The 27,644-nt window shown below is 39.6% G+C and overlaps 1 protein-coding gene and 1 long non-coding RNA gene across 6 annotated transcripts; one reads left to right on the top strand and one right to left on the bottom strand.

Annotated features, from left to right (window-relative positions):
• Positions 1-25,993, top strand: LOC137239938 (uncharacterized). Of its 5 annotated transcripts, none has more exons than XM_067765751.1 (8): positions 1-435; positions 15,528-15,708; positions 15,771-15,903; positions 15,968-16,517; positions 16,591-16,750; positions 17,300-17,538; positions 17,599-17,780; positions 25,953-25,993. In XM_067765751.1, the coding sequence occupies exons 2-5, from the start codon at positions 15,564-15,566 to the stop codon at positions 16,609-16,611; spliced, it is 849 nt and encodes a 282-aa protein (XP_067621852.1). In that variant the 5' UTR covers positions 1-435; positions 15,528-15,563; the 3' UTR covers positions 16,612-16,750; positions 17,300-17,538; positions 17,599-17,780; positions 25,953-25,993. The 5 variants fall into 5 exon arrangements, with proteins under 5 accessions (XP_067621852.1, XP_067621851.1, XP_067621855.1 ...); XM_067765750.1 differs by having other exon boundaries at positions 1-441; XM_067765754.1 differs by having other exon boundaries at positions 1-441; positions 15,968-16,535.
• On the bottom strand, positions 14,810-24,844 carry LOC137239942 (uncharacterized). The gene is made up of 3 exons (XR_010949560.1): positions 24,238-24,844; positions 15,376-15,554; positions 14,810-15,314 (listed from the first exon to the last, which is right to left on the bottom strand). It is a non-coding gene; the product is annotated as an uncharacterized lncRNA (long non-coding RNA).
• Positions 25,994-27,644: the final 1,651 nt, after the last annotated feature.

The raw sequence follows: 27,644 nt of genomic DNA, 5'->3' as shown, positions 1-27,644 counted from the left end.
TGTAATGTCATAAAATATATATACGTGTACACATATAAAAGTTGTATAGAAATTTGCAAACTTTAACAACAAATAACTTTTAAATTATAAGTTTGCGCACTTTAAAATATATATATTTGTGATCGGGAGAACTCCCTCTTTCATTTGATACCAAGTTAAACCCCGAACTCGGGGGGTGCTAAACTAAAACGCTGCCAATTTTGCTCCAAGTGAAATTGATTTGCTTGTCACTCGTGTAGCTAAATATAAGAACATAATTGAGTGCAAGAAATCGGATGTGGCGGTGCTAGGAAAAAAGAAAGCCGCCTGGAGAAAGGTCGAGGAGGATTTCAATTCTCAAAGTGAATCTTCTTTATTCCGGGATGAAAACTCGTTGAGAAAAAAATATAACAAAATAAAGACAGATTTGAAGAAAAAGGCTGCAGCAGAAAAAGAGTCAGTGTATGCAACAGGGGGTGGGCCGCCTTCCACACAACTCACAGATAAGCAAGGCATGCTTCTATCCATTTTGCATGAAAAGCAAATAAATGGAATGGAAAGTCAGAATTTCAAAATTATTGTTCAAAAAAAGGATTTGAAAATAATTTTGTTATTTTAAGAACAAATTTTTTATTCTTGAAGTTTTCAGTTTGAAATGTGAAATGAACAAATTTTTCTTGGCGCTGCGCATATTTATAACATTTCTAATACTTCAATATTTTTCTTCAAAATACATTTTCAGATAACATAACATTTTTATCAAGTAACAAATATTAAAGTATGTTAGATATTCAATAGTATTTTAACAATGTGTACAAAAGTCGGGACTTATACCATAGTGGAATGATTAACTAAGTGATAAACAAAAATAATCTATAATCTTTTATGATTCATATATAACACCACCCTCCGAAGATGCGTTCCAACTATGGAAATATTTATAAGTCACAACTTTTTCACACGATCTTTACAATAAAAATGATTATATTTAAAACTGAAATTGAGATTAATGAATTGTATTAAATTACATAGTTTCTTAAATAATTAGTATCAGTAGTTTTTGTAATATTATCAACATATACTATACTATATACTATTAAATAGTTCAATTCATTTAAATACATGTTGGATATTTATATGTACATATGTACATTAACTTCATATTAAAATCTTATTTATTTTATAAAGCTAAATATTTGTACGTATAAAGGAATTTTTAAAATGTGATTCTACATAGTATTTATATGTTTATGTTGATTTGTTGTTAGGTAAAATCTTTTGTTTCAATTTCATTAGTATTTTTTTTAGTTTTACACTCCCCTTGCACTAGTTCTTTGTCGAAATAGTTTGTCCAATATTTTTCCTAAAAATATTTTAACCTCACTTATCATTTATTAATTATATTTAAATTGTTAAAAAATTTGTTATGCTATCGAGCCTCGATTTACAATATTAGATTCATTGTCATCATTATTTCCAACATCACCTATAAATTTTGTGGAAGTATTTTGATACCTCTTCAGTTTTCTGAACTGATCTTTGTAAAATTTAGTAAGTTTAGCATGCCTAGAAATTTGAACTTTATATTCTCTATCCTGTTTTTCTATTAACTTTGCTTCCAAATATTTAGGTGCAGTTTTATTTGCAGTGCGCGCTTTATAATCGATTACCATTGTTTCATCAATAGGTTTGTCTGCCCTATTTTGCTTCTCATTAATTTTGTTAATTACTTGATCCTTTTTATTTTCTAATCTTTGATAAATAACTTCATTATTCACAAATCCGTGATGAACATTAATTGGGTTTTCTTTGGTAGATAAATGGATTAAGTTATTATAATCTGTCAGTGCTTTGTAAACATTGTTTGTTTTTAAAATTATGTCATTTATTGATTCTCTATGTTTCAAAATTCGAATATTTTTATTTAAGGTACTATGAAATCGCTCTATGTCGGAATTACCGGTATGTCGATTGGAGTTGTAAAGTGATATTGAATATTAAGATTCTCAAGAAATTTTAAGAATGGTAGTGTTTTAAATGTTGTTTCATTATCGAGAGTAATCAAGTTGGGTTTATTCATATAAGAGAAAATTTTAGTCATGATATTGATTAAATTTATGAAATTGTTTTCATCGTAAAGCTCTATAGCCGCAAATTTAGAAAATTTATCTATTATAGTAATATATTTTTCGTGATTATTAAGGTACCAAATGTCCATGTGATAGTGTTGAAATGGTTGTGTAGGAGTGGGTGTTTTCTCATATGGTAACTTAATTGCATTTCTTTCAATTTTCTTTGAACATATTTTGCAATTGTTAACAATTTTAGTGATTTTTTCTTTTAGATTTGGAAAATAAATTTCCCTTCTTAATTCTTCATATGTTTTATCTATGCCTGGATGATTATATGTTTCCCTGTGTTTTTGAAGAATTATTTCATATGTTTTTTCTTCTGAATATTGTGGTAATACCTTTCAACACCTATATATTTTATTTGGACAGGATTTTAGATCATTACATAATTTTTGAAAATATCTAAATACATCATCGTTATCAATGTATATGCCTGTGTTGTTTGTTCCACAATTTTTCAATATTTCCTTCAACTGGTTTCTAGAGTATGTAGGTTGTTTAAATATAAGTGTATCGCGGAGCGATAAATCTTCTGTGGTTAATACTAAAATTCGTTTTTTAAACATATTGAGCGGCTTTTCACTTTTATAGAATCATCCTGTGCGCTATGAACAGTTTCTAATTCTTTGGTTTCTTGTCTATTGCTCTGATTATGTACTCGTATCATATGTTGTCTAAGTGTATCTATGCGCTTATAACGTTTATTACATAAACATAAGTATATATTTTATTATTTGGGAAAAATTTAAACAACGTGACATCAGGACGGACAAGGCGACAGCTGTTTCGATTATACCTTGTAAATCTCTTCAAAGCCTTTTCTCCCGGGAGTGGGAGTCGAACTCGCACCCCTACGATAGTTGAAATGGTTGTAAACGCATTCAGCTACGTCATGCCTGTTGTGAAGTCTTTCCCAATTGCCTTCTTTTTGCATATTTTAATCTTTTACACATTGCATACTTCGTATTCAATTATGTGTTAAAGCTATGCTTGGTACGGCGGTTTTCAAAGAAATTTTGGTTTTGTTGCTGTTTTCGTTCTATTTATAGAACTACAACGAATTAACCAATTTTGTCTGTTTGTATGATTTTTAATAATCGGGGATTGCCCATATTGCTTTTTTTTTTTTAAATGTATGAAAACATTTATTTGAAGCAATTTTTTAATTTTATAATTTATTATTTGGGAAAAATTTAAACAACGTGACATCAGGACGGACAAGGCGACAGCTGTTTCGATTATACCTTGTAAATCTCTTCAAGGCCTTTTCTCCCGGGAGTGGGAATCGAACTCGCACCCCTACGATAGTTGAGATGGTTGTAAACGCATTCAGCTACGTCATGCCTGTTGTGAAGTCTTTCCCAATTGCCTTCTTTTTGCATATTTTAATCTTTTACACATTGCATACTTCGTATGCAATTATGTGTTAAAGCTATGCTTGGTACGGCGGTTTTCAAAGAAACTTTGGTTTTGTTGCTGTTTTCGTTCTATTTATAGAACTACAACGAATTAACCAATTTTGTCTGTTTGTATGATTTTTAATAATCGGGGATTGCCCATATTGGTTTTTTTTTTTTTAAATGTATGAAAACATTTATTTGAAGCAATTTTTTAATTTTATAATTAATTATTTGGGAAAAATTTAAACAACGTGACATCAGGACGGACAAGGCGACAGCTGTTTCGATTATACCTTGTAAATCTCTTCAAAGCCTTTTCTCCCGGGAGTGGGAGTCGAACTCGCACCCCTACGAAAGTTGAAATGGTTGTAAACGCATTCAGCTACGTCATGCCTGTTGTGAAGTCTTTCCCAATTGCCTTCTTTTTGCATATTTTAATCTTTTACACATTGCATACTTCGTATGCAATTATGTGTTAAAGCTATGCTTGGTACGGCGGTTTTCAAAGAAACTTTTGTTTTGTTGCTGTTTTCGTTCTATTTATAGAACTACAACGAATTAACCAATTTTGTCTGTTTGTATGATTTTTAATAATCGGGGATTGCCCATATTGCTTTTTTTTTTTTTAAATGTATGAAAACATTTATTTGAAGCAATTTTTTAATTTTATAATTTATTATTTGGGAAAAATTTAAACAACGTGACATCAGGACGGACGAGATTTACAAGGTATAATCGAAACAGCTGTCGCCTTGTCCGTCCTGATGTCACGTTGTTTAAATTTTTCCTAAATAATAAATTATAAAATTAAAAAATTGCTTCAAATAAATGTTTTCATACATTTAAAAAAAAAAAGCAATATGGGCAATCCCCGATTATTAAAAATCATATAAGTATATATTGTTACGAATTTCACATTCTTTTTCATGTCGAACTTTACTTTCATCATTTTCAAGTTTGGCTCTGCAATACTGGCATTGGTATACTTTTTTTTTGTGCAAGATTATGTGGTTATTGAAACTATGCCTATCTATAAAAGATTTGCTACATTGTTCACATTCGAATACATTTACTTCATTTAAACTAATTTTTACTCTAGACAATGCATCTGCTACTTTATTCTCTTTACCTTCTAGGTATGTAATATCAAAATCATATTCACTAAGTAAGATTTTCCATCTCTGAATTTTAGAATTTGGCTCTTTCAAATTAGTTAACCAAATCAATGGCCTATGATCAGTTTTTAACTGAAACTTTCTTCCCCAAAGATAATGTCCAAACTGCTTAGTCGCCCAAAAAATTGCCAATAATTCTTTTTCAATAGTAGAGTAATTAATTTCATGTTGATTCAAAGTCCTAGGTATAAAAGCTATTGGTCCATGTGTTTGAGATAACACATCTCCTATCGCAAATTCACTTGCATCTCTAGTAAGTGTAAACTCCTTTTGAAAATTGGGATATTGTATCACTAAATCGCTGGATAAGAGACATTTTAATTTTTCAAATGCTTCCTTAAAATCTTTATCGTTAATATTAATTTTTGTTCCTAAAAAAATTAAATTAATTAAAAAAAATAAAAAAAAATAAAAAAAAATTTATAAAAAAAAATTAAATTTTTAATATATCATTTCCTATCAGTCCGTCAAATTTGGAATGAAAATCATAAATATGAAAGGTGCAATCATTTTTTAGTAAAATAATGTGCGAGTTAGAAGTATCTCAAAATTTACCCCGAATTTTCAGAATTTTTTTGCCGACGGTTTTGAGTATTTCTTCCATACAACTCATGAACGAAAAGTGATTTTTCAATCAAAACATTGGAAAAAATATTCAACACCTCAACCGAAAGCCTATGCTTCTAGCGCTGCGTTATTTTTGTTTATAAATTGTATTATTATATAAGCTTTTATAAAATTAAAAAAATTAAAAATATTCAACACCATCGGCAAAAAAAAATTCTGAAAATTCGGGGAAAATTTTGAGATACTTCTAACTCGCACATTATTGTACTAAAATAGAATGAGCATACTCAAAAAGTTGTTTGAAATTCGGATAAAAAAGTTTAAATTTTTGATACAAATTTTTCAAAATTTGATCCATTGTCCTGAATTCTAAGTAAGTCGTAGGGATTTTATTTATTCAGTTTCTACTATAGATTTCTCTATATTTTAAGTGAAAATTAGAAAAAAACCCATAAGTAAATATACGTTACGAATAAAATCATTTCCAATTTTGTACCTATTAATATGAGCCCACGCTTCCCAAGGCAGTCGGTTCTATGTACCGGAGCGACTCGGGATTTTTCCGACCAAGGACTGTCATTTCAGTGTGACCCCATCTAATTTGTTTCGTCCCTCCCACAAATTGTCATCCTCCCAGCAGCTCCTTGCAGCAGGACTGCTTCATATTCTCTTACTCCGGGAAGGCATCGAATCCAATCCGGGTCCGTCTCCTGACCCCGGTCCTGAGAAATGGTTTTGCTGCATCTGCCGGAAAAGAATCTTTTTAGGACGGTCATGCTGGTGGTTGCATCGGACAGGTTGTTCTGGGCTTGATCCCAAAACCCGACGTCCACGTAACTTTTATAAATCTTTTGTGCCCCCCCCCCCCCCCCCACTACCTTCCAGCAGCCCCGCTGCTCAGCAAGCCACAACAAGTACCCGCTGCTGCTCGCGCCCCACGGCGCCAACAACTCAAACAACTGATACCACTCATAACTACTACCTTCGTAGTAGAGTTGGTAGCAATACTGAGCATCAGCCCCTGCCCCCGTCTTCTCCCCCCCTCTTTTCCGGCAGCAATCGTGTAGGTCAGGGAAACAGACTCTTAGTCCCTACCTCCGTTTGCACCGTCTGCCAGCACAGAATATATAGGTTTGCGACATCCGCCCAATGCAGCTCCTGCCTTGGGTGGTGCCACTTTCCTAGATGTTCTGGTCTCCACGACGGCAACCCCCCCGACGGGTTTCATCGCGCCATGTTGCCAGGTCGCAAACCCAAATCATCCGGGTACCCCAATGCTTGCCAAAGGACGCCCAGTCCCAGGGCCACAACAGCAATTGCGTCCTGGCCTTCCACAACCCAGGCGTGGTCACCCGTCACTTACCCCCAGAGTAGCGACGTCTCCCCTTATGCACTTCAGAATTCTGCAGTTAAACTGTAATGGACTAACTGGGAAGATTACGGAGATAGTCGATTTCATGAAGCGGCACAACATCCGCATTGCTGCGATTCAAGAGACTAAACTCACAGCAAGATCTGCATTGCAGACCTGCTCTGGGTATAATGTCCACAGGAAAGACCGCGAGAGCGGAAATGGAGGCGGTCTCGCGTTTATCATACACCACTCTGTGCAATATTATATATTTGATCCTGGCATCGATCGCAGGGACAATGTCTTAGAACGTCAAGGCCTATCTGTCCGGTCAGGCGATGCAAACCTAGGAAATCATCAACATCCCTCCTGCCACCTGTTGCCCCAGTGGATACCGCCCTAATATCAGGACCTTACTCACTGGCAACAATCACATTATCTTAGGCGATTTCAATGCCCATCATGATCTATGGCATTCAAACTTGCGGGCGGACAGTAGGGGTGAGATGTTGGCGGATCAAATAGAAGAAACGACGTTCTGCACAATAAACGGAGACGCCCCCACACGTTTGGTAGGAAGCTGTCACAGCTCGCCAGATATCTCAATCGTGAGCGCAGAACTCGTAAATTGCGTTAACTGGCAGCCAATGGTAACATTGGCATCCGACCACCTGCCCATACTTATTTCGCTTGAGCGTACCGCCGACTTCATCGTCACTGAAAAACGCACTTTTATAAACTTCAAAAAAGGAAAGTGGGAAGAATATAAATCCTTTACAGACAGCCGCTTTGCTGCCCTCCCTATCCCGACTGATGCCCGCCAAGGGGAGCGTGCCTTCCGTAAGGTCATTAAATCCGCCTCGGCACATTTCATTCCCGCCGGGAGAATTCCCGAAATTCGGCCCCACTTCCCGTCGTAGGCCGCAAACTTAGCGAGAGAACGTGACCTTATAAGACAGCTTGATCCAGGCGACCCCCAAATAAGGGATATAAACCAACGCATCAGATTGCTTGTGGATGAACACAAGCGGGCGAAATGGGAGGAGCACCTAAGAGGTTGTAACCTCTCTACCGGTGTGGGTAAACTTTGGTCCACCGTAAAGTCCCTATCGAATCCGACTAAGCACAAAGACAAAGTTTCCATCGCCTTTGTCCACAAAGTGCTGTCGGACGCGAAAAAATGCGCGAGCGCTTTCTGCCGACAATATATAATGCATCTTACGGTCGACAAAGATAGACGGAGAGCCAATAGACACGCACATAAACACAAATTCAGCGCGTAATCAATCACCATCACCGCTAAAGAGGTTGAGGACGCCATTGGTCGTGCTAAACCATCCAAAGCAGTGGGCCCAGACGGCATAGCCATGCCGATGCTTAAAATCCTAGGGAAAGAGGATTTCAAATATTTAGCGCATGTCTTCAACCTGTCTCTTTCCACCTTTGTCATACCTGAGAAACGGAAAATGGCCAAGGTGGTCCCGCTACTAAAGCCTGGGAAACCAGCTAACATAGGTGGGTCGTATCGTCCGATATCTCTCCTATCGCCAGTGGCAGACGCTTGAAGCCATTTTTCTCACTTATTTCCAAGCAAATTTGCAGCTAGCCCCTCATCAGCATGGCTTCAGAAAACTCCCTAGCACTACCACCGCGCTAAATGCCATTAGCACCCAGATAAATTGCGGTTTAAATCAATACCCCCACCATAGAACAGTACTCGTAGCGCTAGACCTATCAAAAGCTTTTGATACGGTCAACCATGGCTCGTTACTGCAAGACCTGGAAGGGTTCACCCTTCCCCCATGTCTTAAAAGGTGGACCGCAAATTATCTGGGTGGTCGGCAGGCATCGGTGCAATTTAGAAACGAAACATCAAAACCAAGGAGAATTAAACAAGGGGTACCACAGGGTGGTGTCCTATCCCCACTTTTGTTTAATTTCTACATATCTAAGCTACCTTCACCACCGGAAGGAATCACAATCGTTTCCTACGCCGATGACTGCACAATAATGGCCACAGGCCCAGGCCCAAAGATCGATGCGCTATGCAATAAAATAAACGGCTACCTCCCTGATCTCTCCAGTTTTTTCGCCTCGCGAAACCTGGCATTATCACCGACTAAATCTTCCGCGACCTCATTTACAACTTGGACGTCCCAAATGTCAACCAGTTTGAACATCCACGTCGATGGCACTACGCTACCGACTGTCCTACACCCCAAAATCTTGGGTGTGACGTTTGATCAGGATCTACATTTTGGTGAGCACGCAGCCGCAATTGTTCCGAGAATTCAGAGCCATAACAAAATCCCTCGCTGGCAGTACTTGGGGAAAAGATAAAGAAGCGCTCATGACTACATACAAAGCAATTAGCCAGCCGATTACGTGCTACGCGTCACCCATATGGTCGCCAAGCCTAAAAATCACCCACTGGAAGAAAGTACAGGCCTGCCAAAATACTGCTCTCAGAATCGCCACGGGCTGTCTTCTTATGTCCCCAGAACACCATCTGCATAATGAGGCGAGAACACTCCCCATCAGGGAGAGAAATGAGATGCTGACCAAACAGTTCCTGTTGAATACCCAGAAACCTGGGCATCCCAACAGACATCTGATTGATGAACCAGCACCGCCTAGGGGCTTAAGAAGTCATCTCCGTAAGCATTTTGAGGAAATACGGCACCTGAGAACCCAGCCGTATGAAGTGAAAAAACACAAGCAGGTCCTTGGTGAACTCCATAAACAGGCGTCGGACCTTTATACCGGAATTGCCCGGTGAATCCAGTACTTAACGAAAATTATCCAAAACTCGCGGAAGAGGAACGCATACTCCCCAGGGAAACACGTGTCACTTTTGCTCAACTTCGTTCTGGATACTGTAACAGGTTAAACTCTTACCTATCCAGAATCAACCCCGACCTACAAAATGTATGCCCCGCTTGCAATGTGTCCCCACATGACACCAACCATCTCTTCAATTGTAATGTGGAACCAACGCCTCTAACACCCGTTTCCTTATGGTCCACCCCTGTTGAAACGGCAAGTTTCCTTGGACTCCCGTTAGAGGATATTGATGACAATTTGTGATCGGTCGCGGCTATTAGGGGGGCGAGCATTGCTACAACAACAACAGCAGGAGTGTATATTTGACTGAATAACTTTTCAATTTCTTTAAATGAACTAAGAATTAAATTATCCGTAAAAACTGACATAGGTGTTTTATTGAACTAAAACTGACATAGGTGAATATTAAACCATTATGAATTTTATTTAAAATTGAACTTTTTACATATCCGCAAAGTAGTTATTTATCAAAGACGTTGTTGTGGAGCTGCAGAACCTTTGATCGGCTCTAGAACGATTGCAAGGTACAGAGAGTACATTATTAACCGCACTCTCCAAATCTCCTGATAGTTGCGGGCTACCTCATCCCGATTGTCACAGCAAATATTATGCAACACAGCAGTTGCTACAATAATGCTCCCGTATGTGCATACGTAATCCTACTGATAGATAGCACTGGAAACCGGCGCTTCCAGATACCATATTACCGCTCTATACAGTTTCGTGTGCGAATTAGGGATGCATTAAACAAGTTTTCAGCTGGGGTATTAACCTGTAAGAGTGGTGTAATAACTCTATTAGTATTTTCGTATCCACTGTCGGCGACAACAAGTCCGTTTTTAAACTCCCCAGATTCTAGGCGAAAATGAATTCTTGAGTTTCGAAATATCATTGCATCATGGGTTGAACCTGGCCATCGAGCAACAATATCTTGAATGCGAAGCTGGCTGTCACAAAGCGTCTGAACATTAATGGAAAAAAATCCTTTCCTATTCCGGAAAAGTTCCGCATCTTCGCCGCCTAAAACAAGTATTTGACTATATAGTATATGTATATCAACTATTAAGATATTTTATGTATTTAAATTTACCAGGAGATAAAATCTTAATGCGTGTACAATCAATTGCGGCAAATACTCGTGGAATTTAAAAAAATTCTTTTGACACTCTTTCATTCCTGCTCCTTTCGGAAATTTTATGAAATATTTCCCTAAAAGTGCAAAGTGGTGTGATGTTAATGTTATTGCCTTTGACGCAATTGCTTTGGATACCCCAAATAAGTCGTCTCTGGACACAAAGCATAGTTCCTGAAAAAAATAAGATAGCTCATATGCTTCAGGAAATAGTACGAAAGGCAAACACGAACCTTTAAGTTTTATGTTTTATAGCATTTTAATTAAATTGAGGACACTCCAAGCTGTTTGTTTGCTAAGTCGAAGCGGTCGCGGAAATCTTTTTCATCGTATAGTTGGAAATATTGTGGACGCTCATGAATTATTTTTATTCTCTTTAACACAACAATATTTATTACTTCCTCATATTCCGAGTCACTGTTTTCATCGCTACTCCAATCAAAATCCATATTTTAATAAATTTGTTTAAATTGTCTCAATTAGATCTTCCCATTTGTATTTTGCAACATATAGTCAGCTGTTAATAAAGATAAGAACAACTTAAGTTGTCAAAGTTGGAGACTTAAGTTCAACTAACGAAAATGTTGGTTAAACGCAAAATCTTAAACTATACTTAAGTTCGACTTAAAAATGCATTGTAAAATCAGCCTTAATTGCCCCGGTTTTAAAGGCGTTGTCTGATATCTCCATTTAGAGCGTCGTAAAAGTTGAGGCAAGTATTCGGTGGTCCATCTCTTCCACAGTCAATCTTTTATGTTTTGCGATATTCGCCATTGTTTTCGAAAGCATACATGCTCGTCGTTTGCGTTGAGGTTAGGCATCCTAACAGAAAGTGGTTGGGTGTCAAAGGCTCCTCGTCTTGTGGCGTTACAGGCAGTTCAGTTAGCGGGCGACTGTTAACGATGTTTTCGGCTTCTATCAGTACGCTTCTGAACGTTACCAGTCGCGGAGCTTCTTCCTTTAAGACCCGTTGTAATAACCTTTTGATACATTGTACGAGGCGCTCCCAGCAACCTCCTACTGATGGGTTAGATGGACAATTGAATACCCACTGAATATTTTGGCGAGACATTTCCTGTTCAATAAGATTAAAGTCAAATAAACGGGTTTCTTCATTAAGTTCTTTTTGGGCTCCCACGAAGTTAGTACCGTTGTCGCTTCTAATCTTCACTGGCACTGCTCGGCGGTTGACAAAATTTCTAAAGGTAATAATAAATGCGTCAGTCGATAGATCTTCCGCTATTTCTAAGTAAATGGCTCGTGTTGTCAGGCATGTGAATAGTGCAACCCATCGCTTCTCCCTTCTTCGACCAATTGCAACAAAAAATGGCCCACAATAGTCGACACCGGCGTAAGAAAATGGGCGAACGTATGGTGTAAGGCGATCTGTTGGCAACTGACCCAGGAGTGGTGTAACTGGCTTCGCATTGTTGTAAATGCACACTGGACACTCCCTCTTGATGGATTTCAATACGGCACTTAGGCGTGTAGCCCAAAATTTTTGGCGTTTTTCATTTATTGTCAGACGATCATTTTGGTGATGCAGCTTACTATGATATTGCTGGACGATTAGACGCGTGATGTGGTGATTTTGTGTCAGAATTACAGGACGACGCGCGGAAAGAGGTAAACAATAGGCGGCATCAATTCTACCGTTGACCTTCAACAAACCATCATCGTCTAAAAATGGCGTTATCTGATAATTAGTTACGTTCCATTGAGACTTGAGCGAGATACGGATAGAAATTTAACATGCAAATGCAACAACAACGTTGTGATCCTCATATTTATCTGGTTCAATTTCTGATCCGTATAGCAGTTCTGTTCGTTTCGTTTTCTGTAGTAGATTTTTTGACAGCTAACCACTTTTGAGTTGGTAGCACTCATGGCTCAACTATATGGTTGGCTCATCTCTACAGCAACAACACACCTTTGTTCACATTGCCAAAATCAGCATGTAGGTGTTAGACGAATGGAATGGAGTGAAAACATAAAACTTAGCAGCATTTGTATGTAGTAAGAAAATGTTGCAAATTCGTTGGTTTCATTTTAAATTTGCCATCTCCTTCTGACAATCCCTACTCCAGTGAAATGAAAAAAATGAAATCAGCTGGTGAGATGAGCGAACCATTTAGTTGAGCCATTGTAGCCTGAACTAAATATGTGTACATTTGTGTATACATACAAGATTTCGCAATATTTAAAAGCAAAAACAATGACAGAGTAAACAACTTGAAGATGATGTAAGGAAAATAAATAGTTTGCTTACGTGCAAAACTATTTAAATGTTAATAATTCTATCAGCATCTTAAAATTTTGTGTACGTTTATACTTATTTTCAACAAAACAGATGTTTTTTATTAGTGCTGCTCTCATAAAGTTGATCCAGATCGTTCCAATGAGATTTGAGCCAGAGCCAGAGCTCGATAAACCAATGGAACGGCCCTTATGACTGATGACTTCGATATTGACTTCTTCGTTTTAATAGGATGTATTTCTTCGGCGAATGATTCGGTTTGAACTTGACGTAAAACTGTTTTTTCCGCATCTACAATTTCTAAGGCGTATAATTCCCCCTTGTGGCGAATATCACATCTGGTGTTTTTAGCGGACCCTAATACCCAGGCCAGAACTCTGTTGAGCTTTAAATATAAATAAAAATTACAAAATTTGATTGTGCACTCCCCTTGGTTTGTAAGCATGCCTCTTTTAGGTGCTTCCTCCAAAGCACATTTTTCAGACATAAATTCGCATGTTTCCCGTGGCCAGCGTGCTTCTTCTTCATAGAGAAAGGATGGACAATTCAGCCATCTCGACCGTGTACCGTACTGAAATGTTGTAGACGTTCTCGTTGCTTCGTCTGCTACGTTAAGCGCTGTAGGAACCCATCGCTATTGATCTGATGTTGTCGTACTTAAAATCTCAGCTATGCGGCATGCGATAAACTGTTTGTAAGTTCTGATAGTTGAACGAACCCACAATATGACAGTTTGGGAATAGCTCCAAAATATTGTACTATTGATGCCAAAGTCGTGACAGTGCACCAATGATTCTTTTAGGCGACACCCCAAAACTGCGGCTTGTAGCTCTAAACGTGGTATTGTCATACCCTTGAGTGGTGTGCATCTTGCTTTGGCCGAAACCAGCGTAACATCGACCTCGTTCCCTCATTTTATTCGGAGATATCCGACGGCGGCATCGTGAAATTCTTCACCGACTGAAAACTTTCCCACCATATCTTCCATTGGTGTGCCAAGTCGCCATAATGACTGAACTAACAGCTTCAAAAATATGGTGATGTTTGCCAGAAGTCCGAATGGGGCATAAATTGACATAGATATGCCTAACAATTATCGATTTTGTAAAACTGAAATTGAAATTCAAGAGCATCATTAGTGGTATTCCAATACATACCAAGCACCTTTTCAGTTTTTGTATTGCGATCCATTTTGACGAGTTCCGAGTTACTCTCTAAATTTTCTCCATTTAATTTGTATGGAACCTCTTTATTGTTACATATAAAATTGCGTAATTTAAAACCCGGGGTGGCATTTATTTTAATGGCTTCATATGTGATATTTAGAGCTTCTTTGGCGCTATCAAAGCTTATGACCAGATCGTCAACGTATGTGTTAGCTATGACAGCATGACTACCACCTGGCATGGCGGTCTCAAATTTAGCGGCCTTGACGTTCTTTATATATACGGTGGAGCAAGGTGAACAAATAGCTCCAAATACCATCGACGACATTACATAGGTAGAGATTGGTTCGTTTGACTTACCATCTCGCCACAAAAAATGTTGAGAATCGTGATCTTTATCAATTATTCGTACCTGAGAGAACATCTCTCGTATATCTCCGGCTACCGCATTAGTACCTTGGTGAAATTTATGGATGATCTCTATAAGCGGTTGCGCTGGTTCCGGTCCCTTCAGTAGTGCGGAGTTTAACGATGTAGAACTTGTAACGGCGGCTGCGTCAAAGACAATACGCAGTTTTCCCGGTGAAAAAACCTCTTGGGCTTCGATAGCTCAAGTGAGTTCCCAAGGGGTTTTTGCGCTCGTTGAAAAAAGAGAAAAAAGGAAAAGAACACACAGCAGTTTAAATTCAAGAATTTAACAATTTAATTATTTTCAGTTCAAAGCTAACTCACAATATATATACAAAAGCTAATTCACAGTTTGATTAATTATACATAGGTTAAGTTATACAAGTGAAAAGAAAAATCTTACCTATAACAGGGCTGATGGCTGCAGTGATCACGGAGCGTTCCAAAAAAGAAGTGAAAGAGTTTCTTTCTTGTAAAACGCGTTCACCCTTCAATTCCGTCGAAAAGCGGTTTTGAGGGGTAATTGAGCGAAAGTAAGTTAAATTTGGAAAGTTAAATTGGAAAGTCGCGCACCAACACGTACACATACGCCTGCACGGACATATATATAGCCGTTGGTGTTAGTGCGCGAAAGTAGATAGAAGCAAACACAGATAGTTTACATTAGGCTGGGTCACTATTGGCCGTGCTCATTCTTGGGTTTAGCTTGATGGCCTAAACATGCCGGCCCCCCTTGCTCGAAGCAACATCGGTAGATCTCTGCGGCCATCTTCCCTGATCAACTTAATACTAACTAATATATAAATGAACGAAATTCATGGATGTCCCAATAAGGACAGCGGCATGGCGGTCTTTTGCTTGACACAGAAATTAGTATTTCGGGTCCATCCGTAAATCATGGAGCTGTAGTAAAGAAAAAGTAAACGTTAGGAAATAGTACCTGGTTGAGTTAAATTTTTTGCACCTTTTTTCACACGAATGGCACGTGAAGCTAGTTCGAGGGTTGAGGAAGACAAAGCAGCCTTCTGTTTAACTACCACGTTTTCTCCGGGTTGTTGAAAATGCCGGCTTTGTTTCCACAACGACAATGAAAACACGTCTAACATTTGTAAACAGATTGATGCAACAGCAGAGGAGAAATCTCTAAAAATCATGATAACAGAAGAAAAGGATTTTATATTAACAGTCAAATTATATCTAGAGCTTTATAACTGTTATAAAATACATGGACTCAAAGAGCATAAAGACAGCGACGAAAACTGGAAGAGGTTTGCGCGAGAAAACAAATTCCAGAGTGGTAAGTGCTTGTTGCCCTTCATTACTTGATATGACCGCACTTAAGCTCTCCCCTCTTTCAAGATCCTGCAGCAGAATCTAAATGGCGAAAATTGGTTGCAAATTACATATCGTTTTTAGTTTATGGTACATCTTTTGCATATGAAAAAGAAATGCAATTTATGCAAATGCCACTACTGAGCGCCATGCATCTAGGGTAAGTCTTCAAACGCAAATCAAGCTAGTATGTCTGATAAACACATTATTTATAACGCTTGCAGCGATGATGACACACAATCTGAGTCCGATATTGATGAAGAGATGTTGAAAACTGTGTTAAATACTTACGAGGACGACGATGGTCCAACAGATAACAAAAGGCAATGCATTGAAGCAGCAGACGTTAGTGCAGAAACGTATAATAATGAAAATTTTAAAATCGTGAAATTCGATTATGGGGAGGAGAAGCAGATTACACATTCTTCCGAAGTTACAAATACAACTAGTAAAGTACATGCACATTTAATAGAAAACGCATTAGCAGATAACAATAAAAATGTAGAATCTCATGGTGGTGAAGATGGCAAACTTAAAAAGATTGAAACGTTCGTTCAGCCAACTATTGAGCCACCCACAATATCTGCAAACATCGCCGATGATACGCAGAGCATGTCTGGTGGTTTTACAAATTTGACTTCATTGGAACTGATATTTTTGGGCTACGCCAAGGTATTGCAGCGAATGCCCAAACGTCTACAATTACAGACTAAACGCAAAATAGCAGATATAATGGATTATGCAGAATTGCAAATGCTTGAAGACAGAGGCAATGTAAATTTCATTAATTAGGTAGTTTAAGCTAATTAAGCACTTTGTTTTATATACTACATATTCTTCATCGAAGGGTCTTCAATACATTTGTTAATATTTCTTGGCTGTGTTCTGGTGATATTGGCTACGTTGTTGATAAGGGTTATGTATATATCACAGGGCGTTCTAAGGAGATAATCATTACAGCCGGTGGTGAGAATAGATTCAGCGAGGCTGTGCATCAATGCCACAAGGTAATATTTCTGGCTGTTAAATAATTGCGCTTTTGCTTTAAAAGTTTTAGGGACGTTTTCTGAAGTAGACTTCAAAGATTTTTTCAAAATGTGTGCTTATAAGGCAGATCAATTTTTAAATTCATATAAGAAAACGGCCTTAGTTTTAATTTTTTTTGTTTTATGCTTGTGCTCAAACAAATATTGTTTAACTTTGCAACATCGTATAAAAAGGAAGGTAGTCCACTCAAAATTTTTTGACGTATTTGGGGATTTTTGAAGTTTCATAATGTTTGTTGTTTTGCTAAAAGCATTGGCATACCATTACGGTTTAAGTCGAAATTGTGGTTTTCCGGGATTGAAATTTTCTTCAGGATGAAAACGCCATGGTCGTCTGAGACAATAATAATATGCTTTAGCACGATTTATGTGCATATATATCGATTGAGAATACAGTAAAACATGCAAGTTTATTGAAAAATAGTGGCTAATGACTCATAGCTTTATGGCAGCTTGACCCCTAGACAGAAAAAAAAAAAAATAAATACACGAAAAATTCTGTTGTTCTAGCATGGCCCTATTATCAAGCCTCTACAGTGGACATTTCTCAAGGCATGTTTAATTTGTTACGTTAAAAAAGGGCACAGAATATGTGTCGGTGGGGGCTTGCCCCAAGGTGCCCCTGGTACAATGGGCAAAATAACTCTCATAATTAGTGGCGAACCTGCAGAACTACATGGCAATGTTCTCCCTGAAAACTTGGTTTTAGTCGCTAACTTCAGATTTTGGGACTGTATTAGAAGTTCTAAGTATACAGTTTTTGTATACTTTATTGTCGCACAGTGTAATCAAGACAAATTTTATTCCAGAAATTTTATGCAAATAACGAAGCGAACTCTGATATAGGACGCACGAAATGTCACTCAATGGCAACTCATCACTATATTTAATCGATTTACGTGCAGAATGGTGCTTCCATATAATCTCGTGAGCCAATCACTCTGAATTACAAGATGTATAATGACAGCAATTCCTATTTAAAATGTATTATGTAAGTATTAATTAATATTATATTTCCATTAAATTGCATCTGGTTTTTGATTAAAGTAGTATCTTTTATCTGCATGCCAGTTAATAACTAGCATGCAGCACAACAGATAGATATATCTTTGGGAAAAAAAAGGGGGGGGGGGGGGGTGGTTGTTGTTCGTAGGTTGTATGTTTCGGGTCTGGGTCGTGGGTTCGGTTACTGCTCTCTGGATCCCTGATCCTCTTCGCTGGATGGGAGTAGCACGAGTTTAGTGAGGGGTCTTGTAACCTTTCCCTTTGCCGTCATGAGATCCTCTACTCGTACTCGTCCATCCGATCCCGGATGGAGGTTTATAACCCTCCCGAGCCTCCACTCATTGGGTTGCAGGTTGTCTTCTTTGATGACAACTAGATCGTCAAGCTTCATATTTGCTTTAGGTTGGCGCCATTTGTTCCTTTTTTGAAGTTCGACGAGGTATTCCGTCTTCCATCGTCGACAAAAGGTGTGGTGTAGGGCTTTTAGTCGCTGCCATCTATTAATAATTAAAAAAAAAAAAAAAAAAAAATGTAAGGCGCGATAACCTCCGAAGAGATCTAAGGCCGAGCTTCTCTTCCAATTTGCGTCGTGCTCCTCTTGATTTTTCCCTACAAATTGGCCGGACGGGACCTACATGTTTTATGCCGACTCCGAACGGCATCTGCAAGGCAGATGAGTTTTCACTGAGAGCTTTTCATGGCAGAAATACAATCGGAGCGCTTGCCAGACACTGCCGAGGGGCGACCCCGCTTAGAAAAATTTTCTTCTAATTGAAAAATCTTATTTCTAAAATTTTGATGTTGCTTTGCCCGGGAGTTGAACCCAGGGCATACGGTGTGATAGGCGGAGCACGCTACCATCACACCACGGTGCGGGGTTTTCGTCCGCGTCTGGCTCCGGGGGTGCTAATAGGTGTCCCCCTATTAAAAAGTGCTCCGGGGTTAATGGTTCTAGGTCGGACGGTTGATTTGAAGAGGGCGTTAGGGGGCGGGAGTTGAGGCAGGATTCTATCCTGCAAAGCAGGGTAGAGAATTCCTCAAAGGTGTATTTGGGGTTGGATGCTATCCTTTTGAAGTGAAATTTAAAACTTTTCACTCCCGCTTCCCACAATCCCCCCATGTGAGGAGCAGACGCAGGGATAAAATGCCAGTTCAGATTTTGGTATGTATAGGTTGTTATTATCTCGGCGCGTGAGTCAGCCATGAAGGTTTTGAACTCCGCCCTGAGGGCTCTGGATGCCCCGACAAAATTGGTTCCGTTGTCGGAATACACATTCTTCGGGCAGCCTCGTCGCGCGACGAATCTGGCAAAGGCCGCCAAGAATGACCGGGTGCTCAGATCGGTAGTCGCTTCCAAGTGGATGGCCTTAGTGGAGAAACACACAAAGAGGCAGACATATCCCTTGGTCACGCGACAGCCTCGCCCTTGATAATTCTTTATCTCAAAGGGGCCGGCAAAATCTACCCCGGTGTTAGTGAATGCCCGGGTATAGGTGGTTCGCTCAGTCGGTAGAATGCCCATCAATTGTGTTTGCGCCTGTTTCCTATGCACTGCGCATACCTTGCACTTGTGAATTTCTGATCTTATCATATTTTTCACGCGAGGTATCCAGTACTGTGTTCGGATCAGGCGCAGCATAAGCTGATTCCCCCCATGTAACGAGATTTTATGGACAAATCGTGTGATGAGACGAGACAGTCCACTATGATAGGGCAGAATTATGGGGTGACGTTCGTTATACGAGAGGTCCTTGGACGCCGCGAGCCGCTCCCCGACTCTGATTGTCTCGTCCTCATCGAGAAATGGGTGCAAGGGCTGTAAATCGCTCTTTGGCTTGATTGACCCTTTCTCTTTGAGTGTTCTGTACTCCTCCGCATAATGGTTTCGTTGAGCATTGACGATCAGTCGACACATCGTTGCTTTGATCTCAATGGGTGAAATCGTCAGTGATGTTTCATTGAAGGAGGTTTTGAGATGAGTCCTTTTGTAGAATCGTAGGACGTATGACACAACTCTTAAAGCCCGGGAAAGGTCGGAAAACCTGTCTACAATATCTTCGTCTTTACGGTTAACCGAGGTTGTGTGGACTTGTAACCTTTTTTCTTCCATGGTTGTGGTGTAGCTTATTTCCTGGTCTGGCCATTCTTTGCCATCTTGCTGCAGCCAAGATGGGCCTTCCCACCACAGGGAATTGTTCACTAGCTCTTGCGCTAATAGCCCTCTACTGGCTAAGTCTGCACGGGTTTGATGCTGAGTCCACGTGACGCCAGTCCCTGTTCCCAACTTGGTCTATTATCTTTGTCACACGGTGGGCAACGAAGGTTGACCATGAACACGGAGGTTTCCGTAACCAAGCTAAGACAATAGTTGAGTCAGTCCATAATAAGGTTTTATGTTTGCCTAAATTAAGGTTCTTGTTGATAGATTCTAGGGTTTCTGCAAGGAGAACTGCTCCACAAAGTTCTAGTCTTGGTAAGGAGATAGTCTTTACGGGCGCGACTCTTGATTTGGCTAATAGCAGACTTACAAATATTTGCTCATTAATATTGACGCGCAGGTAGACGGTGGCCGCGTATACTTTTTCTGACGCGTCACAAAATCCGTGGATCTCCACTGTGGCTGTTGGTGAAAAGTGTACCCAGCGTGGGATCTTAATTTTTTCTATGTGCTGGTAAATTTCAATGAAACCTTGCCACCGATCCAGCGAGACTGGCGACACGGTTTCATCCCATCCTGTTCCCTCTAACCATATGCCTTGCATCAACATTTTTACGGTAACCACGAATGGTGCCAGCCACCCTAATGGGTCAAATAATTTTGCTATCGCCGACAAAATTTTCCGTTTTGTAAAGCTAGACTGTTCCTCTATGGGTTTCGTTTTGAAGTAAAAGGTATCTGAGTGGGCGTTCCACCTGATGCCAAGTGCTTTAACCATACTGGTATCCTCGAAGTCTAGGAAATCTTCGTTTAGGAGGTGAGCCTTTGGTAGGCCTTTAAGTAGTTTGTTCGAGTTGGCGGTCCATTTCCTCAGCGAGAATCCTGCTGTCCCCAGGGCTGTAGTTATTTGATGCCTTGCTTTAATGGTGTCGGTAATAGTGTGGCCTCCTGCTAGCACGTCGTCAACGTACATTGCATTTCGTAGTATATCTGATGCTATAGGGTAGCTGTGTTCCACGTCGTCCGCTAACTGGAGCAGTGCTCGTATTGCAAGGTACGGTGCACAGTTAACTCCGAAGGTGACCGTTTTCAACTCATATAGTTGTATAGGCTGCGTACTTTCTGTTCGGAATACAATCCGTTGGTACTTAGTGTGATCATCGTGCAACAGAATCTGTCTGTACATTTTTTCTATGTCGCTGTTGAAGACATATTTGAAGAACCGCCACCTTAATATGAGAATGGTCAAATCATTCTGTAGAACTGGCCCCGGATGGAGGATGTCGTTGAGGCTGACTCCGTTTGCAGTTGATGATGACGCATTGAACACCACTCTCACTTTGGTTGTTGTGCTTTCTTCCTTTTTGACGGCATGATGTGGTAAAAAATAGGTATCACAGTCTTCAGCGGGGATGTGTGTTGGTACCCGGGACATATGCCCCAAGGTTTCATATTCTGCTAAGACCCTGTTGTATTCTGACTGTAATGGTGGGTCTTTAGCTAAACGCGTTTCCATTCGGAAAAATTGTGAACACGCAATTTTTAATGAGGGACCTAATTGTTTATATTTTGGAAATTCCTGTTTAAAAGGCAAGGATACAATATATTTACTCTTATCATTTCGAATAGTTGTGTTCTTATACAATTCTTCACAATACTTGTTATCATGGTTGTACGTTTTGTCCTTGGGGACTTCCTCTGTTTCCCAAAATGATCGTAGCTCTCTGTCTAATTGCACTTCACTGACAAAGGACACATATTTCTCGCTGGGTGAGATTGTTTCGGTTTGGCCGGTCAATATCCAGCCGAATACCGTCTCTTGGGCTAGCAGTGTTCCTAACACGTCTTTTTTTATTCCCCCTAACATCACCCCTGCATAAATGCCGCCTCCTAATATCAGGTCGACTTGCTCATTGACAAAAAAACGTTTGTCAGCTAATACTAGGTTCGGGAAGGCCTGCATGGTCATAGCATCCACCTTGCATGTTGGTAGATTGCCAGTTAGTTGCGGCAGCACAAGCGCGGTGGTGGCAATGTTTATTGTCGGATCAATTGGAGACCGCAGTTGTATATGACACGCCTCCTTTACTTGTGCTGACACTTGATTGGTGATGCCTGAAACATGCGCAGACATCCGCTGAGATGGCAAATTTATGCGACGTTTAAGTCTTTCAGTTATAAAAGTACATTCTGACCCCGAATCTATAAGTGCCCGCGCGGAGAAGTTGGTGTTCTTGTAGAATATATTGATGCGGGCCGTACCTAGTAAAACCCCTTTACTTGTGTTTGTAAAGCAGGCTTTGAAGTGGCTATTTCCATTGCTTTGGTTATTTCCAGTGCTTTGATTATTGGAATAGGTGCGCCTTTGTTGAGCTTGGGCTGATGGGCCAGGGTGGGTGTTATTGTTGTTTGCGTTTTGGTTGGTGTCCGTTGCCTGAATATGTAGGAGCGTATTGTGTCTTTGTTTGCAGGTGGCGCAATTGTAGGAGCTTGAACACCTAGACACAGTATGTCCTGAGGATAGGCAGTTAATACACCCTTTCTTGTTTTTAATGAAGGTGATTCTATCGGAAACCGCCAATGTGCGGAACCGTTGGCAATGTTGTAGTTTGTGCTCAGTGGATTTTAACATCTTGCACGCACCTTTGGTTACACTCGTCTTAAAAGCACCTAGCTTTCTGTGAGAGTTTTCAATGGATTGTCTACCATTATGGGTTTTCGGGTTCTTGGTTTCCAGGCTATCCTCAGTTATGCCAGAGACTGTCTCAAGTGTCTGGAAACGGTTCTGTAAGAATTTATCCATGTCTTCCCACTTGGATATTTCTGTTTTATTTTGAACCGTTTGCTCCCATAAGGCTAGTGTGCTTTTTGGTAATTTCGTTGAGCATATATAAGTTATAATCGCATCCCAATTTGACACATCGATTTGATGTGTCTTTAAGGAGGCGATACAGTTGTTGATGTCTCGCTGCAGCTTTTTAATTGAAGTGCCGCATTCCTTTTCGACCGCCTCTAAGCTGAACAGTGTCTTCAGCTGAGTATTCACTAGTATGCGTTTGTTTTCGTATCTGTCTACCAGATTTTGCCACGCTATACCGAAACCTTCGTTTGTGAGTGGGCACTTTTGCATTATCTCTTTAGCCTCACCCTGGGTCTTTTGTATCAAGTGGTACAATCTCTCTACCGGGGTGAGTCGCTTATTTAAAATATATATGGCCGTAAAGAGGTCTCTGAATGTAGGCCAAGATAAGTAATCTCCCTTGAACACATCAGTGTCACACGGGGGTAGACGCATATTTGTATCCCTTTCGTGCTGTTCTTCGGGCTTAGGGTCGGGTTTGTTGAATGTGGCCTGTCGCGTTGATATGTTTGACATGCAACGCAAGTAGACTGCGTAAGCACTTTTGTGTTTTATCTTAACAGCTGATATGTTTTTTCCCTCTAGAGTGTCCCCAGCTAATATTTCATCATTAGCTGTTTTTGCTTTTTTCCACTATGCCTTTAACTCTTCTTGCTGGATAGCCAGAGTATACTTGGTATGCTCAGAGTCGGGTGTGGAGTTGAAGTCGGCTTCAAACTCTATGACTTCATCAGCCATCCTGATGTAATTTTCCATCGCTTTCGACATGGTATCAGTACTGAGATTAAGGGCAAAATGGATCTAACTTGTTAATACGGTAGCTCACGAAGGCACGTTCAACTTAAGACAGGATGATGTAGCTAGTGGGTATATGCCCAATATAATGGATTGCTGCCAAGGGGTAAGCACGCAAATTATTCTCTGTGTATAAATTTTTTCAGCTAATTGTGCTTTATGCGAACGCTCTTGTCATCCAACTCACCGCAGTGTTAGTGTTGTGTGTATAAGAAGATAAAGTTAAGTGACTTTGATTTAATGGCAGTAACGCTGATTTATGTCAGAACTTAAAGAACTGGTTAAATTTATTACACTTATGTAAGTGTTTAATGGTTCTAAAATATTGGCAGTGACTTGCGATAAAGTGCGTTAAAGTGTTGTTGCAAATAAATTGCCACACTACAGTGAAAAGTGGGGTTATGTTGAATTTGTGCAGCTGGTTGCGATATTCCTCGAAAATATGCGCTACAGCAAACAAAATACCAAATCAAAAGACTTTATGTAAATCTGGGTGACTTAATTACCACGCATACGTATAATTGTTTGGTTTTTATTTATAAAATCGCGATATTGGTACGCCGGGAAGTTAGTATATGTAAATTCCCTACTTGTGCAAAAAACAAAAAAAACCGAACTCAAACCACGTACCTTTGTGCCTTTGTTTGACCGGTCGTTTTTGTTTGCTGGTGTAATGCTTATCGCTTTTGAAACGCTCAGGTGGTGCTAACTGCTAACTTTTGAAACGCTTTTGGGTGGTGCTGCTAACTGCTAGCTTTTGAAACGCTTCTGTGTGGTGCTGCTAACTGCTAGCTTTTGAAACGCTTTTGTGTGGTTATATTGATGGTTGCTTTTGAAACGCTTTTGTGTGCTGTGGTTATCCAGTTGGTCGCTGGTAATTCAATGGTTTATATAATTATTCCGGCGTAGTAGGACCATGAAAAAACCTCTTGGGGCTTCGATAGCTCAAGTGAGTTCCCAAGGGGTTTTTGCGCTCGTTGAAAAAAGAGAAAAAAGGAAAAGAACACACAGCTGTTTAAATTCAAGAATTTAACAATTTAATTATTTTCAGTTCAAAGCTAACTCACAATATATATACAAAAGCTAATTCACAGTTTGATTAATTATACATAGGTTAAGTTATACAAGCGAAAAGAAAAATCTTACCTATAACAGGGCTGATGGCTGCAGTGATCACGGAGCGTTCCAAAAAAGAAGTGAAAGAGTTTCTTTCTTGTAAAACGCGTTTACCCTTCAATTCCGTCGAAAAGCGGTTTTGAGGGGTAATTGAACGAAAGTAAGTTAAATTTGGAAAGTTAAATTGGAAAGTCGCGCACCAACACGTACACATACGCCTGCATGGACATATATATAGCCGTTGGTGTTAGTGCGCGAAAGCAGATAGAAGCAAACACAGATAGTTTACATTAGGCTGGGTCACTATTGGCCGTGCTCATTCTTGGGTTTAGCTTGATGGCCTAAACACCCGGGATTTTCAATAGCGGGTTCATCTTGTGTCAGCTTTCTGGCATACCCCTTTTCTACATATTTGGCGATTTCCTTTTTATAACTCTCAGCATAAAGGGCATCCTTCTGCATTCTAGACTCAGTACTCAATAAGCGCTGCTTCGCCATTGCATAACTCGACGGGAGTTCGGTATAATCTTGTCTCCAAAACAATCCTACCTCATACCTCTGGCCGATGTTTTTTGTGGTTTCTAACAAGATTTTCCTAGCTCGTTGATTTTCATCCGCTTCCAACACGATTTTGGTATTCCGGACTCCAAAGCTCTCATTTGAAAAACACTTCTCCATTAAATTGTTTAATTGTTTATATGATTCCAACTTACGTACATGAAGCACCCTGGGCATGTCAACGCTTGCTTGTTGGTGTGGTCCGTATACCACCCAACCCAACTTAGTTTCCTCTGCTTCTGGTTGATCATGTCCGGCTTCGACGACTTTGTTGGACAAACACAAATGACAATTGTCCAAACCCAACTGTAAGACTGGTTCGACATCTTCATAGTTCTCTATAGGCAAAGATTTTAAATGATTAAACTTACTTTTTTCAAATGGTTGCTTTGGCAAATGGAGACCTGTCATTTCATAATAAATTTAGCAAACAACGCAAATTAAAATATATTGCTGGGCTACTGAGCTGATCTTATTGTCTGCTGGGTTTGCTCAGTTATTTACCTTTTTAATACAAGTTACGGTGCACTTTCCAACATAGAAAACCATACAATAACAAATACATGCTAATGTTGTTTATTGCTTTGAACATTACTGCAATTTCAATGCATAGCGGCATAATCGTATGATTTTGCTCTTCTTTCATTGTGCACACATTTGTATTTATACAGGTACCAAATTGAACAGCAGCACAGTTATCGAGAAGAAGACGAGTCGAGTGGCCAGCAAGGGCAGCAATTTTTTTAACGCGTCATGTCAAGTTAATATTGCCTTTTAAATCTGTTGTATTTTATTTAAAGTTTTACCGTGTTAATTAAATGTAATCTAAATACATAAAAAACTTTCGCCTTTTATTTAAAGTCGTCGACATAAAAGTTTAAAAAAATTGCCCTTGCACTCGATCAAATCGTCACGGTAAAATAAATTAATGCAACAAATTACTTGTGAACGTGAACTGTGCCTGGCCTAAATCTTATACCACGGAGTTCTCCGCTTAATTTGGTGTTAACGTTATTGTTCTCCGTCAAGTGAACAGAGTCAACGTTCGTTTATTTGGTGGCCATAGTCAACGTCATCGTTTATATTTTTTGCGCATATCTCCGTCAAGTCAAAGTCAACGTCATCATTTATTGGTGTCAACGAAATTGTTCTCCGTCAAGTGGCCATAGTCAACGTTCGTTTATTTGGTGGTAATTTGTGTAAATCTCCGTCAAGTGGTCAAAGTCAACGTCATCGTTTATTTGGTGTCAAGATTGTTCTCCGTCAAGTGGTCAAAGTCAACGTCATCGTTTATTTGGTGTGGCCATAATCAAAGTCATCGTTTATAATTTGTGCAAATTGGTCAGGCCATAGTTAACGTTCGTTATTTGGTGGTAATCTGGGCAAATCTCCGTCAAGTCAACGTAATTGTCCTCCGTCAAGTGACCATAGTCAACGCTCGTTTTTTTTTGTGGTAATTTGTGTAAATCTCCGTCAAGTGGTCAAAGTCAACGTCATCGTTTATTTGGTGTCAACGTAATTGTTCTCCTTCAAGTGATTATAGTCAACGTCATCGTTTATAATTTGTGCAAATATCCGTAAAGTGATCATAGTCAACGTCATCGTTTATTTGGTGTGGCCATAATCAAAGTCATCGTTTATAATTTGTGCAAATTGGTCAGGCCATAGTCAACGTTCGTTATTTGGTGGTAATCTGGGCAAATCTCCGTTAAGTCAACGTAATTGTTCTCCGTCAATTCAAAGTCAACGTCATCGTTTATTTGGTGTCAAGATTGTTCTCCGTCAAGTGATCATAGTCAGCGTTCGTTATTTGGTGGTAATCTGTGCAAATTGGTCAGTATCATAAATGCGTAAGTTACAAAGCAAGTAAATTTGATTCAAAGCCTGTTGGAATTTCGCCATTAATCCATTTACATTAAATAAATCGTTCGTTTTATACTAGGAGTTTTTTCAGCGTTACAGGTGTAGGGTGTCAAGGCAGTCGGAAGTATAAATATAGGCTAACATATACAGGTTTAGGCAACTGTTCGGCACTGTTTCCTCAGAAATCTTCATTGTTTTTTTTTTAATTGGCTTTTAATATGAACACTCGTCAGAAAGTAAGGACTACGTCCGGTCAAGCGAATGATAGCGACACCGGGTCCGATGGAGAAACTACGGCAGTGAACATAGGTGAGGGCACCGCAGCATACACACCGACGCATGGTGCAAAAGAAACGCTGGCATCTTTGGTGGCAAGCATTGCATCGCTTCGAGACTCTGTAAAAGAACTTCGAAACGAAACGAGTCGTAGTCAGATAGAGGTGCAGCAGCTTCGACAGCGGATCGAGGCAGAGGCTAGTAATGTCGTTCCAACTGCGGGT

This window comes from Eurosta solidaginis, chromosome 2, assembly GCF_040869045.1.
Source record: "Eurosta solidaginis isolate ZX-2024a chromosome 2, ASM4086904v1, whole genome shotgun sequence".
NCBI lineage: Eukaryota > Metazoa > Arthropoda > Insecta > Diptera > Tephritidae > Eurosta > Eurosta solidaginis.
Note: the sequence above shows the minus strand (reverse complement) of the source record. Positions and strands in the feature narration are given on the sequence as shown.